The following is a 13,720-nucleotide window of genomic DNA, read 5'->3' as shown; positions in this document are numbered from 1 at the left end:
TGATCCAATGCCCCGTCTAACTTGGGACCAGGTCAGATCCATCTTCTGATGTCAGCCTGACTAGTTCAGGCTTATGTATGTGGGGAACTTTCCAGGGGACTTCGCCTCTTAGTGTCTTTACAACAGGTGTGTCTCCACCTTCTGGGAAAGACTCCAACCCTTAGGAGCTCCTGCTCTAACCGGCAGTCTGGGGCTCAGCTGACCCCCCCACCCCTGGGAATGCTGGTCTTTTCTACTTGTAGGTATAAGGTACCGTTCCCTGTGGCATGCAGCCTATCTTTAAGGCAGTGCTGAAGGGAGCTGTGGGGGCGAGGAGGAGGCCTCTGCAGGAAGAGCTGTAGAGGGGGAGGGGGTGGTGCATGCCTTGTAATCTCTGCACTTGGGGGCTGAAATAAAGAGTTCTAGGTGCCACCGAAGCCTAACCATACCAGAGTGAAAGCAAAGCTTCGCTCAGAGGGGCCATGCCTGCCGTGAGGCCCCCTCTTGTGTGGCAGAGTGTTATATCCAGCTTTTTTATTGATAGCTAGGGACAGTGGGGTGACACAGGAGGCTGTCAACCTCAGGGAGCCTTCCTGGGTCCTGGCAAAGTGGCTTTGGAAGTCTGTTCCGTAGCCAGCAGACAGGCCCCAAGAGAGGCTCTGGGCCGTCAGCCAAGCCTGGTAGGGGAAAGGCACCTTTGACCTAGTAGAAAAAACATCTGCCGGTAGCCCAGCAACAGAGAAAGTGGTCCAACTGAGTAGTGGAGGTAAAGCAGCTGCACAAGACTCTTGCACGTTTAGCCACTTATTTCTCGTTTGTGCAAATGCATGAGGACAACCTGTTTCAGTTCCTCAGGTGCTAGCCATCCTTTAAGAAGAAAAAATAGGGTCTGTCACTGACCTCCAACTCACCAGACGGGCTACGCTGGCTTCTGCCTGGCCCAGCTTCCCTACTTCTGGGACTACTTAAGTGTGCACCATCACATCTGGCTTTTTCTGGGGCTTGAACGCACATCCTTCACTTTACCCTCTGAGCTGTGTTCCTGACCCCCATGACTGTTCGAAAGCCATGACGGTCATCAGAGTTCCCGCCTTTGTCCCCTTAGGATGGACCCTCATCCAGTATTGAGACTTGCTGATGTCTACAGTGCCCCCAATATCAAAGAAGCCTCTGGTCTAGACCACTGGGGCCCCAGTCACCCCTGCAGTATTGGTACTCCTGTTCTGACGAGATCTCAACTCTGTTTCAAAAACCCATTACCCAACTACTTCTATTTTTAAATCACAACTAAAGCCAAAGCCAACCACCAAAAAGAAGTCTAAAGATCAGTTCGCGTGAAACATCCATAGTGCTGCAGGCAGGGCAGACAGGGCTCTGTGGAGTTTGAGCTAGTTAATAAAATCAGCAGGGCATGAAGGCACACCTGTGACGCCAGCAGGTGGGAAGGCATGCAGGGTGCCAAGAGTTTGGGGATAGCCCAGGCTGTACAGCAATACAGTAAGGCCCTGTCTCAAACAGACAACAAACCCCAAAACACCTTGCAGGCAGAGGCTTCAGTGTGGATCACTGCAGTGCCTGTTGGCATTTCCAAGGCCCTGGGCTCCCCCAGCACTGAAGAAGCAGGGAAACTACTTAGCATTGGTCAGAGCTGTCTTAAGCCTTGCTTCCCCAATCCAAGGTCTACTTCTTCAATGCCTAACGTTACAAGGCCATCAGAGTCAAAGTTCTGGGGTTTATGTTAGCAGTGGAACCCAGAGCCCCGCACATGCTGGCCGAGTGCACTACCACAGAGCTAAATCCCCAGCCCTTGTTTGTTTTGAGACATGATCATGGACCTGCTAGTGGGCCCTGCCCCCACTGAGCTGGCGCCCAGTTCTGCTGGCAGGATGGCCTCTGGATTCTTTTGTCTCTCAGAGTCCTTTGTAAAGGGCTTTTCCTGTATGGTCACATCACTTCAGCCTCTAGACTGTTCTGGAACTGCAGGGTTATTGGTGTTAGAAGAGACCCCCCTCTCTTCAGACAGGAGTGTCAATTTCTAGATCAGGAAGGACCTAGCGCGGTGAAGGGGCAGGAAAGAACAGATGCCCGATCTAGACCTGTGACCCCATCAGCTAACTCATCCTCAATAAAGTTTGTTTTGTGCAACAAGCTGAGCTGACTGTAAAGGCTGCGTGCACACTTGTGCCAGTGTGAACCTGGAAAGGTTCTACTGGGAGGACAGGGTGCCTCCCAAGCCAATGGCTGATACCCTCTGCAGCGTGTTTAACTGATGAGGAAGTCCCTTCATTATCTAACATAGGAAAGCTGAGCTCAGGAATGGATGGGGCTTGTTCATATGGTGAGTTATAAGTAAATGCTCTGTGGTGGCACTTAGGATGTCATGTAAATATGTCAGAGAAGGAAGGGTCTTGGGGTTCCTGAGGCTCCCCAGGGACTATGTAGAGAACCAGAGATGGGGCTGCTGCTCATATAGGTCCAGTGGCTCAGAAGGGCACCAGTGAGGCCACCTGCCTTTGTGGGGGAGGAGTAGCAGGTTGCTGATAGGGCAATGACAGCCCAGGGTGGGGTGGTTTTGCCAGGGATGGGATTTTGATGAATCAGTGATTCTCCCAGTGGCTGGGGAAGTAACCAGCCTATCAAGCCTGTTCAGGGAGAGGCCGGACAAGATGAGGTGACCACAGTAAATGAGCCTGGGTTTCTCAAGTTGACTGGTGTGCTGTGGTAGGTACACCTAGCCTGGGGTAAGGAAGAGGAAGTGATTCAGTGTTTCACGTGTCTAGAGCAAGCATACTTGAAATTGTTCCTCAGTGCCTGTCTGCCCACCCAGACATGGTTGGGAACACCTTCTAGGGTCATGCAGTGCCCTACATGGGAACCAAGCATTTTGGTAAACTTCCTGTTAGCTCAGGCTTTCCTGAGGCTTCCTAAAAGTTGGTGACCGTGAGTCCTGGACAGGCAGCTCATGCAGAGCAGCCCAGGATGCTTTCCTCGAGTCCTCTGCAATCCCTACTTGGTAGGACTGAACTCTTGACAGATAAGAAACCGAGGTCAGGGCTTGTCTTAAGATACAACTGTCTAGCAAAAACAGTTCTTGGACCTGGGTAGCCACTTACCACACTGCAGGCCTTGCTTCACCAGCAAGGCCACAAATGTGTGACTTAGCCACTGTCATTTTACAGTCATGCAATGCCTGGAGAGCAGAGGCCCTTGATTAGGTGGGATGGTTGAATGAAGACAGTGGGGGTCTGTGACAGCCACTGTAGGAACTGGCAAGCCTGGAGCCCACCTGGCAGCTTTGGGTCCCCACCTGCGAGCAACATGGGACCTGCAGGCAGAACACAGCCTCTGGGCCAGCTAGGAGCTCCAGTGTCATTGCAGAAGAGCAGAAAAGCCTTCAGGACCCAAGGTGGAATTCTCTGAAGAACTAGAGAAGAAACCATTCGATATCAGGCTTAAAGTGACCAGAATAAGAAGTGAGGAGCGATGCAGTCCCTTTAATGTGTTTCCCTGGGTAAGTATTCAGAGCACTGCCATAAAATTCAAGGGCAGATGTCACAGGGTGGAGGTCCTGGCACTCTCTGTGGAGGTGGGCAGAGGTGAAGGGGTCAGCAGCAGGTGCCAATGTGGGCAGCCAAGGGCAGGGCAGTGGGAACTCACAGTGGCTGGAGGCAGGAAAGGGCGGCAGGGGCTCCCAAGCAGGAGCCGGGCTGCAGAACCGTTTACTAGGCACTGGAAAGCGGCCTGGGAAAAATTCTTGGAAGGCTCTCCCTGAGGTTCTGGAGGATGCCTTGCACTCTCCAGGAAGAGGCTGAAGGAGTGGCAGCTCTTGCTGCTGTGGCCATTGTGCTGTTGCTGATGCCTCAGGAACTGGGTCTGTTACCCAGGTCAGGCAGCCTGGTGGTAGGGACTGCAGACGGGGCTTGGCTTTGCTGGCTCCTCTGTCCGCCCTCCTGCTGTAAAATGTAGCAGATAGGTCCAGCCAGGCCAGTGGAGGTAACAACTGGGATCACTTGTCACTTGGCCAGCTGTCAGGCAGGCAGGCCAAGCTGTGGTCTGCAGTTCGCACACAGGAAGCCGGCTTGAAAACAGAAACAGCAGCCCTTCAGCAGGACACTGGCCTTAGTTCATGACCCAGTCTCCACCACAGACTGCAGACAGTTCTGTCCAGGTGGGTAGCTGTGGATGGCTTGTTCTTTTCTCATCATCAGGGCCCCCTTTTTGGTGATAACATGGGTCTGAACACTGACAACTGTCAGGTTTTCATGAAGCCCCGCTGCTGTGTTGGTGCATGTAATCTGCATTTGTAAGGCAGAGGCAAAGTCCTTGAGCTCAGCTCAGACTGGTCTACATAGCGGGTTCTGGGGCAGCCAGGGCCACATAGGGAGACCATGTCTCAGAACAGAGCCCTCTCCAAACCCACATCTTAAGTTCCACCAAGGGTAAGGGACCCAGGCATATTCTTGTTTTTTCCTGTATCATCATGGGGAAATTTCAAAGACTAGCCATGTATCTTATCAGCTAGCTCTTAGACCATGGGCTGGGAGAAGGGAATGGTGAAATACTTCTGTTTTGAGGTACCTAAATCTTGGCTGGGATCCAAGAGAGGGCCTCATCAATGCTAGGCAAGTGTTCTTTGGGCTATGCCCCCAACCCCAGACCTACTATTCTGTTTGAGACAGGGTCTCATTCTGTACCCCAGCTGGCCTCCAACTTGTGGCAATGCTCCTGCCTCAGTACTGCTTCCTGAGTACAGAGTCCAGGCATGAGCCATCACACCGAGCCACAGCCATTTCTGACTTAAGTTCTTTCCTTTCCCTTGGGGCTGCTGGTGATACTGGATGGAGGTGGAGGCATGGCCTACTGGCATGCCCAGTAAGATGACCTCTAGTCCCTGTGTGACTGGACCCATGAGAACAGCCTGGCTGGAGGCTAGGGGCAGATGCATTCGAGGAGGGACTCCAGCTCTGGCACTAAGTGACCCCTGACCCTGAGTGACCTTTCGGTTTTGTTGGCCAGGACCCCATTCCTCTGGTGTTAAGGGAAGAGCTCCTCACAGATCCTGCGTGTGTCTTCGGGTGCTGTCACTGTGTAGCCCACAGTTCTGGGGTCTGTGAAGATCTCATGGTCATTGCCACCCTGCAGAGACACAACAGAAGCAGCAGGCTACGGTTTGTCCTGGTCCCTGGCTGCTGCCACCCTGATGTTCCTGGGTTAGGGAGGTTTCTTCAGTTCATTTTCCTTAGTTTCCAAGAAAGGAATGACATTTTAGTCACACTGAGCAAGGAGGTTAACCTCATGAACCAAAATCGAGCTCAAAAGGTAATTATGCTCATGAAAGGCATCAGGATGCCTTTGTGAGGATCTGGCTACGGCTCATTATTCTAGGGAAAAAGCACAGTAAATGACAATCTCACAGCCATTAATTTGTCTTTGTGCCTAAATTTCTCTGGAAAGTCACAAGGAGTGTTGGTGGGGCAGGCAGCCGAGAGGGGGGTTGCTCACACCCTGTGAAATGAACATGGCTGGTCAGTCTGCCCACAGCCACTGGTCACAGGGGTGACTGGGCACTTGACGTGTGGCCAGTAAGAGGGGAACCGAGTTGAGTTGATTTGATTGTGTGGTTTATGTATGCATGCATGTTCCTATGTGTATGCACGCATCTGGAGGGCAGAGGTTGACTGGGTCTCTCTCACTTACTCTCCATCTCATTGAGACAGGGTCTTTCCCTGAACCTGGCCCTCACTGATTTGGCTAGCCCAGCTGGCCAGGGAGTCCTCGGATCTGCTTGTCCTGCCGCCCCAGTGCAGGGATTAGAAGCGCTCACCACTATGCCTGGCTGCTTATAGGTGCTGGGATCTGAAAAGGTCTCTCACTTGGGTGGCAGATATGTGACCATGAGCCATCTCCCCAGCTTTCAGTTTAATTACCACCATTTTGAGGAAGTTAGGCTGCACTGCTACATCATCTACCTCATCATCATCACCACTACCCATTTTGAGGAAGTTAGGCTGCATAGCCCAGGCTGGCCACAAATTTAACATCCTTGCTTTGGCCTCCTTTGGCTGGATTACAGGCACAGGCTACCATCTGTTGCTAGAGTGTTCCTGCCTGGCCCACAGTCAGAGCAAATCTCTCTCACCTGCCAGTCCCACAGCCGTCAGACCTGACCAAGTAAACACAGAGACTTGTATTGGTTTCAAACTGTATGGCCATGGCAGGCTTCTTGCTAACTGTTCTTTCAGCTTAAATTAATCCATTTTTATAAATCTATACCTTGCCACATGGCTCGTGGCTTACCGGCATCTTCACATGCTGTTTCTCATCGTGGCGGCTGGCAGTGTCTCTCTGACTCAGCCTTCCACTTCCCAGCTTTATTCTCCTCCTTGTCCCGCCTACACTTCCTGCCTGGCCACTGGCCAATCAGTGTTTTAATTATTGACTAATCAGCAACACATTTGACATACAGAACACCCCACAGCAACCATCACTGATTTTAATGAAATGTAAATGGCCGGATGTGACTATCTGAGGGTAGACGGGAAGAAAGAAGACAGGGTGGCAATCTGAGGGAGCCCAGCAGCAGGCAGAGATGGAGGGGCTGGCACAGGGATCCCAGAAGTCACAAACACCATGGGACTAGGCTCTCTCTGGAGAACGGACCACAGGCACTTGGAAGCTGCTTTTGCTATAAAGCATCTACTTCAAACCACAGGGGACTAAAAGCAGGATGAAGTCATATTCTGTCTCAGCCCTAACTGAATCTGAGTGCCAGTCACCAAACCCATCTCACACCTTTCAAAACTGGAGGCACCAAGGAAGAGTCACTGTCCTAAACCCAGTCACCTTGGAACAGCAAACTCTCCCGGTAGAACCACCCCCAGAGGTGGGGCAATAATCCACGTTGAGGCTATGCCTGGAGCACTCCTCCTGAAGGCCAGTTTGTTCCCACCTGGCAGAGTTAAAGCAGGCTAGATCACACCTTCCTCCTTTTGCAGACTTCCTCCTCTCCCCCATCTGTCCTTGAAGCCTGAGCTCATGTCAGCTTCCTAGAGGTAGACTTGTGGTCACAGAGCCTGGGCTTTTGCCATAAAACTGGCTACAAATGGCTAGGGGTGCAGTGGGGGCTCCTGACAGAAGCTACTACCTTAGAAGAGAAACTCCAGAAACAAAAGGCTTAGACTGGTCCTATGCCAGCTGCTACATCCGCCACTGACTCACACAGCAGGGCTCCATGCTCCTGCTTTGTTGGGTCAGCAAGTGGCACCTGTGAGCTGTTTGAGGAACTCTACACTTTGTCAGGTGTGAAAAATCAAAACTGCACTCTGGGAGGCAGAGACAGGCAGATCTTCAAGAATTTGAGGCCAGCCTGGTCTACAGAGTGAGACCCTGTCTCAAAAACAAAGCCCAGGCTGTACAAAGCATGGAACAGTGGGTCTGAGGTCATCTGAAACGGAACTAAGCCTGAGCTAGTGGCAGAGGCTGCCCCCTAGAACCAGGTGGGTCTGGGAACTAGAGAGTGCACAGGCTGGATATGCGTATGTCCTGATTCTGCTAGGAGAAGCTCAGCTACTCCAAGCTCCCAGAACAAAAACTATTCCTAAAGAACTGGGAATGGGCCATCCTATCCCCGAGGCATCTGGAAGTCAGCCTGTTAATATTTAAATCCTTACAACGCCCAAGGTCTGAGAATGGAAAGGGAAGCTGGGACTGATGAGCACTGGTTACCCTGCCACAGTGGGGACAATGCCAATACTGGCCACAGCCTGTGAGCCCCTTTTCACAGAAGGATCCAGAGGGGCTGCATGGCCGGTGTGTAGCTGCTGTGTGGACAGCCACCCACAGCACAGACTGATTGTCTGCACACTTTAGCCCACACTCTCATTGTCCTGACTCCATGATAAAGAACTTCATTGCCTGCTTTGAGGTGAGGCAGGCACGGACGTGAAAGGGACTGCCCTCAAATGGAGCAGCACTGCCTGGAGTGGTGCGTTATCTGACAATAAAACACCAACAAAAACCACACCTGCCCGCTGGGTGTGTGTGTGTGAGTGAGTGAAAGGGACTGCTCTCAAATGGAGCACACTGCCTGGAGTGGTGCTTTATCTGACAATAAAACACCAACAACCCACACCTGCCCGCTGGGGTGTGTGTGTGTGTGTGTGGCAGTGGCAGTGGCAGTGGCAGTGGCAGTGGCAGCGGCAGCGGCAGCGGCAGCGGCGTCGCACGCCTTTAATCCCAGCATTTAGGAGGCAGAGGGAGGTGGATCTCCGTGAGTTCGAGGCCAGCCTGGTCTACATAGCCAAAGCCAGTTCCAGGATAGCCAGGGCTACACAGAGAAACCCTGTCTCAAAAAAATCAACCAACCAACCAATCAAACAAAAGGCCAGCTGCAGGCAGGGCCAGGTTCTGAATGTACACCTAAGGTGAGTCCCAGTTATCCCAATCTAGAACCAGAATGTGGAGTGCAACATGGGCTGGGCTGTAGGCCCTGGAGTGGAGGTCAGGTCTGTGGATGGCTTGAAACTTGACCACTGTTCTACTCCTCTAGGCAGTGGAGCAGGAGACAACTATGGGCCAGCCTTGGCATGACTATGTATCTAGGAGACACAGATTCTGTGACCCCAAGAAGTCAACTGCATACCAGAGGTCAAAGCCTGTGCTTCCCTGAACTAAAGAACCACAGCCCAGACAGTGGTGAGGGATGTTTACACCCTGAAGAACCAGACTCAAGACCAGTAGACCATGCACTCTGGTGTTCAGGAAGGCAGGCAGACAGACAGGGACTCAGGAAACCCCTGAAGCTAGTCTGAGAACCTCTAACCTGGTTAAAAATCCGTCAGTTCAGGAAGCAGACTATGGAGAGCATGGCATCATCCAGGGATTCCCTCGGTAAAGAACTCCCGAAAGAACTGGGTGGGGAGAACACATTGTATGCTGTCACTGGTCCTTGAAGGCATGACTCAGTCCAGGATGGCAAAATCCAAGCTCTCACCCAAAACATGGCTGAAGACAGCAGGATGTGATTTCTGAATGAACACCTTGATTGTTTAGGAAGGTACCAGTGGCTAGGTAACCCCTCTCTAGGGTTTTCTACAGGCCTGACCTCTCATTCAGAGCTAAACCTTTCTGCAACATTCTCACAAAACATGAAAAACAAGAAAAGATGCACCCCTGGGGCTGGAGCCGGCTTAGCAGTTAAAACACTGGTTCTTCTCCCCGGGACCCAGGCTTGACTCCCAGGACCCGCGAGGCAACTCACAGCCACCTGTGAAACCAGTTCCAGGGGACCTGACACCCTCTTCTGACCTCCACAGGCAACAGGCACACAGTGCTACACAGATTCAACATACAGGCAAAACACCAATACATATAAAAAAAAAGTAATCCCAGGCTCCTTGGGTTAGCCAGGCCTTGAGACCTCCCAGGCCCCTGTTTCATCCTCATAGGGTTCCTTTAGAAGGGGAACTTCATCCCCATAGAGGTTCTTAGAGAGACAGGCTTGTGAGTCTCACTGCTGTGGCAAGTGGTGGGACCATTTCCAGTCTGGGTGGTTTACCACCTTCACCCTTGACCACCCTGAGCTGACTTTCAAGGCAGATGGTCCCCCTTAGATTTCAGGAGGATGAAACGCTGCACCACTGAATGGGAGGGGCCTCTGCAGGCTACAGGAAGGAGGAATGGGTGTGGGGGTTGGAAGTACAGAGAGCAAGTTCATTGAATGTCCAGCTCAGGCTGCATCCCACAGGTACCTGAAAACTAGATCCTCTGCTTTCTCCATTAACAGCATTTAGTTATCAACAGACTATTAAGTGAACCAGTTCAAAAGTGTACCAGCAGGCAGCTGGGCTCTCTTTGGAGGCAAAGGACTGTGACCTGGGAGACTTGCAGGAGACAATTTTAAAGGATCACATCTTGGAGGCAAGCTCCCAATTCCCCTGTAAAAGGGTCATTGACTTCTACCTCCTTTTCTGTGTGTCTATTAGTAACGGCCGGTCAAGTTGGAGGAAGGGGGCTCTCCCTGTACCCTGAACTTGTTATCTAATGGTCTACGATTACAGATGTTGACCCCCACAGGCCAGGAGTCCACTGTGTGTTTTCCTTGGTGCAATATGCCTTCAAACACGTTACATCAGTTTTAAAAAAATTATTTCCTATGTATTGGTGTTTGGCCTGCATGTATGTCTGTGCACCAGTGCTTGGTATCCAGAGGCCAGACAGAACACAGCATCAGATTCCCATGGAACTAGAGTTATATATTGTTTCGAGCCACCATGAGGGTGCTGAGAATTGAACCTGGGTCCTCTGGAAGAGCAGCCAGTGTTCTTTACCACTGAGCCATGTCTCTTCAGCCCCTTAAATCAGGTTCTTACTTTGCTGCTGAGCTGCAGGAATCTCTGATATATTTTTATTTTGAATAGACAGACATATGGTTTGTGAGGCTGCCTTTTTTGGGTTTTTTTTTGTTTTGTTTTCTGAGACAGGGCTGTCCTGGAACGCACTGTGTAGAGCAGGTTTGCCTTGAGCAACAGATCCACCTGCCTCTGCCTCCCAAGTGCGGGGATTGAAAGTGTGCGTCACCAAGCCGGGCGGTGGTGGCGCACGCCTTTAATCCCAGCACTCGGGAGGCAGAGGCCGGCGGATCTCTGTGAGTTCGAGGCCAGCCTGGGCTACCAAGTGAGTTCCAGGAAAGGCGCAAAGCTACACAGAGAAACCCTGTCTCGAAAAACCAAAAAAAAAAAAAAAAAGAAAGAAAGTGTGCGTCACCACCCGTGGCACAGGCTGCCCTTTCCTGTTGTGATGTCCTTGCTGTGCAGTGGCAGTGTTTGTCTGGTCCAGGCCTGCCTATTTACTTGGCTTCCTGTGCCCGAGCTTTCAGGTCAGCCCAAGACAGTGTCTAGAGGCTGCTTCCTGTCTCTAGGTCTGCAATGTCAGGCTCACAGATAAACATCCACACAGTGAACCATGGTCCTGCAATCAAAGGTGATACTCGCAGTGGCTGAGAGAACTCAGTCTGCCCATGGATGGATAAGGTGAATAGCATACCCACACAGTGCAGGGTTATCCAGCCATAACAAAGGAAATGCTTCTTCTTCTTCTTCTTCTTCTTTTTTTTTTTTTTTTTTTTGAGACAGGGTTTTCCCTGTCCTGGAACTCACAGAGATCCACCTGCCTCTGCCTCCTGAGTGCTGGGACTAGAGGCATATGCCACCACTGCCTGGCAACACAGGGAATTAATTCTTATTGCTGCTTGTAAGGATGAACCTGGAGGCTGTCACACTAAGTGAAGTAATCCACTGTCATGAGGGACCCCGCTGGAGGTGGACCTCTGACAGGGCAGATCTGGACAGAGCAGCCATCAAAGGAAGCAGAGCTCTAGAGCTATACCATCTGTGATACCCTACTGGGTTCGGAGTGGCCACCATGCCCGAACCGGGATCCCCACAACAGATGATGTGGGCAGTGCAGGGGGGGAAGCAGATAGGCACAATAAGAGACCCCAGCCCAGGCAGTATGTATGGAGTAGCTGGTATGGAGGCTCCTCTTAGGCCTCGGATGGTGGCAATAGGCAGCCGTCCAGGGAGAGCCTCACAATGCTGCCAAAGTGTCTCTGAGGAAATGGCTTCATTGTGCCCCTCTCTGGCACTGGTGTGTGTCACTGTGTGACACACTAGGCAGATCCTCACTCCAGTTATCTCTGGCCATCTCTGAGTATCAGACTCAGGTAATTCCCCATCTCCTCATGTTTGTGACCTCGTATGCAATTTACAATGAACATGGTAGTGGGCGTAGAGCAGGAGAATAAAGCGACAGTGTGAAGGCTTTGGTTGCCTTTTCTGTTTGTTCTGCGCAGGTCTCATTGTGGCTGGCCTGGAACTCACTCACTGTGGACCAGACTGGTCTTGGTCTCACAGAGATCTGCCTGCCTCTGCCTCTGGAATGTTAGCATTGAAATGCAGAGGGTGTGACAACATGATCTGACAGGCACTTGAAGTGGGAAGTACTTAGTTCAAGAGGCCGACTGAAAGTGATCTACAGTCTTTGCTTCCACTGGGGCAGGGCCTCAAAGCTCTTAAGGGGAGGGAGGCTAGCAGGGCCAGCGGGCAAGAGTGTAAGATGGCAAAACAGCCTGCCCTGGCTCCCTCGCCAAGCCCAGACTGCACAGGAGACTTTCCTACTTACCGGCATAGTCTTGTCTCCAAAGAAATAGATGGTCTTGTAACCATCATGTTCTAGGTGTCTCAGGCAATACCGCTTGTCCCATCCATCAGGAAAGACGTCAAAGCTGATTTGGCCACCTGCAGGATGGGGAGGGGACACACCAAGAAGGTGAATGGGTTAAAACGAGGCTAAGGCAGGCTGAGGGTGTGTGGCTCAATGGTTACAGGGCTTGCCCAGCAGGCCTGGGGCTGAGTACCATCCCCAGCACAGCCTCAGGTGAGAGGAGGGAGGGTAACAACTTTTGGAAAATAATGCAGCTTATTTATTTATTTATTTTTTAATATCCCTGTTCACCACTTAATGCCTATGCACAGGTTCTTTGCTGTTTTTCTCAGAATTATTATTACTATTATTCTAAGATTTATTTATTTAATGTACCTTAGAGTTTTGCCTGCATGTATGTCTGCATGAGGGTGTCAGAGCCCCTGGAACTGGAGTTACAGACAGTTGTGAACTGCCATGTGGGTGTTGAGAATTGAACCCAAGACCGTTGGAAGAGCAGCCAGTGCTCTTAACCACTGAGCCACGTCTCCAGCCCCTTTCCCAGAATTATCAAACCTGGGTCTAAGCGATCATCTCTCTTAGTGCTTCTTCAAGGAAGAGACAAATATAAATGAAGCAGGCTTAGGTAAAAGCCTAGTAAGGGCTTCCCTATCCCTGTGGAACTGTCTGGCATTTTAACATCCCTGAGTCAGGCATGCAAGTGCATACCTGTCATCTCAACATTCAGGAACCTGAGACACAAGGATTATGATGAGTTCAAGGTCAGTCTGGGTTTCATGTGAATTCCAGGCAAGTCTGGACTACAGAGTGAAAACTTTTCAAAAAAACCCCTAGCTAATAATCCCAGCACTCGGGAGGCAGAGGCAGGCGGATCTCTGTGAGTTCGAGGCCAGCCTGGTCTACAGAGTGAGTTCCAGGAAAGGTGCAAAGCTACACAGAGAAACCCTGTCTCGAAAAACGAAAAAAAAAAACCCTAGCTAAGCAAAACCATCTGGGAAAATGCCAAAAGCGGGCTGCATGAGCTCATCCTACAAGCAATAGGTTTATTACATGAAAGATAACTTACAGGTAGGTACCCCCTAAAATCATCCATCCATCCATCCATCCATTCATCCATCCATCCATCCATTCATTCATTCATTCATTCATTCATTCATTCATTCATTCATGTGTATGGGTGTTTTGCCTGCATGTATGTCTGGGTACCACATGCATGCCTGGTGCCCGAGGAAGCTTTGTCAGAAACCCTGGAACTGGAGTTACAAATGATTGTGAGCTGTCACATTGATGCTGAGAATTGAACACGCCTTCTGGAAGAGCAGCCACTGCTCTTAACTGCTGAACTAGCTCTCCAGCCAATATGGGGGCACTTTTAATAGCAGCAAAAAAACAACCAAACAAACAGAAACTGCAAAACATTTCCAAAGCTTTTAGAAAGGCATTCACTTAACAATTCAGGAATTATTAAAAATCTTCCTGATTGGGTCTGACACGGGGTTTCTTTGCAAGGCCAATTTTC

At 50.8% G+C, this 13,720-nt stretch overlaps 1 protein-coding gene across 3 annotated transcripts in view; it reads right to left on the bottom strand.

Moving 5' to 3' along the window:
- Nucleotides 1-13,720, bottom strand: part of Pmm2 (phosphomannomutase 2) — a 30,425-nt gene that overhangs the window by 3,622 nt on the left and 13,083 nt on the right. For 2 of the 3 annotated variants that reach the window (XM_052759420.1, XM_052759422.1), the window contains exons 7-8: nt 12,160-12,275; nt 3,454-5,115 (exon numbers count right to left, since the gene is read on the bottom strand). In XM_052759420.1, coding sequence (XP_052615380.1) covers nt 5,014-5,115; nt 12,160-12,275 — 218 coding nt within the window. In that variant the 3' untranslated portion in view covers nt 3,454-5,013. Of the gene's footprint in view, nt 1-3,453; nt 5,116-12,159; nt 12,276-13,720 lie in introns of those variants that run through there. The other variant, XM_052759421.1, reaches the window with a different exon arrangement.

This window comes from Peromyscus californicus, unplaced genomic scaffold (assembly GCF_007827085.1).
Source record: "Peromyscus californicus insignis strain IS unplaced genomic scaffold, ASM782708v3 Scaffold_3__1_contigs__length_106647218, whole genome shotgun sequence".
In the NCBI taxonomy this organism is placed as follows: domain Eukaryota; kingdom Metazoa; phylum Chordata; class Mammalia; order Rodentia; family Cricetidae; genus Peromyscus; species Peromyscus californicus.
Note: the sequence above shows the minus strand (reverse complement) of the source record. Positions and strands in the feature narration are given on the sequence as shown.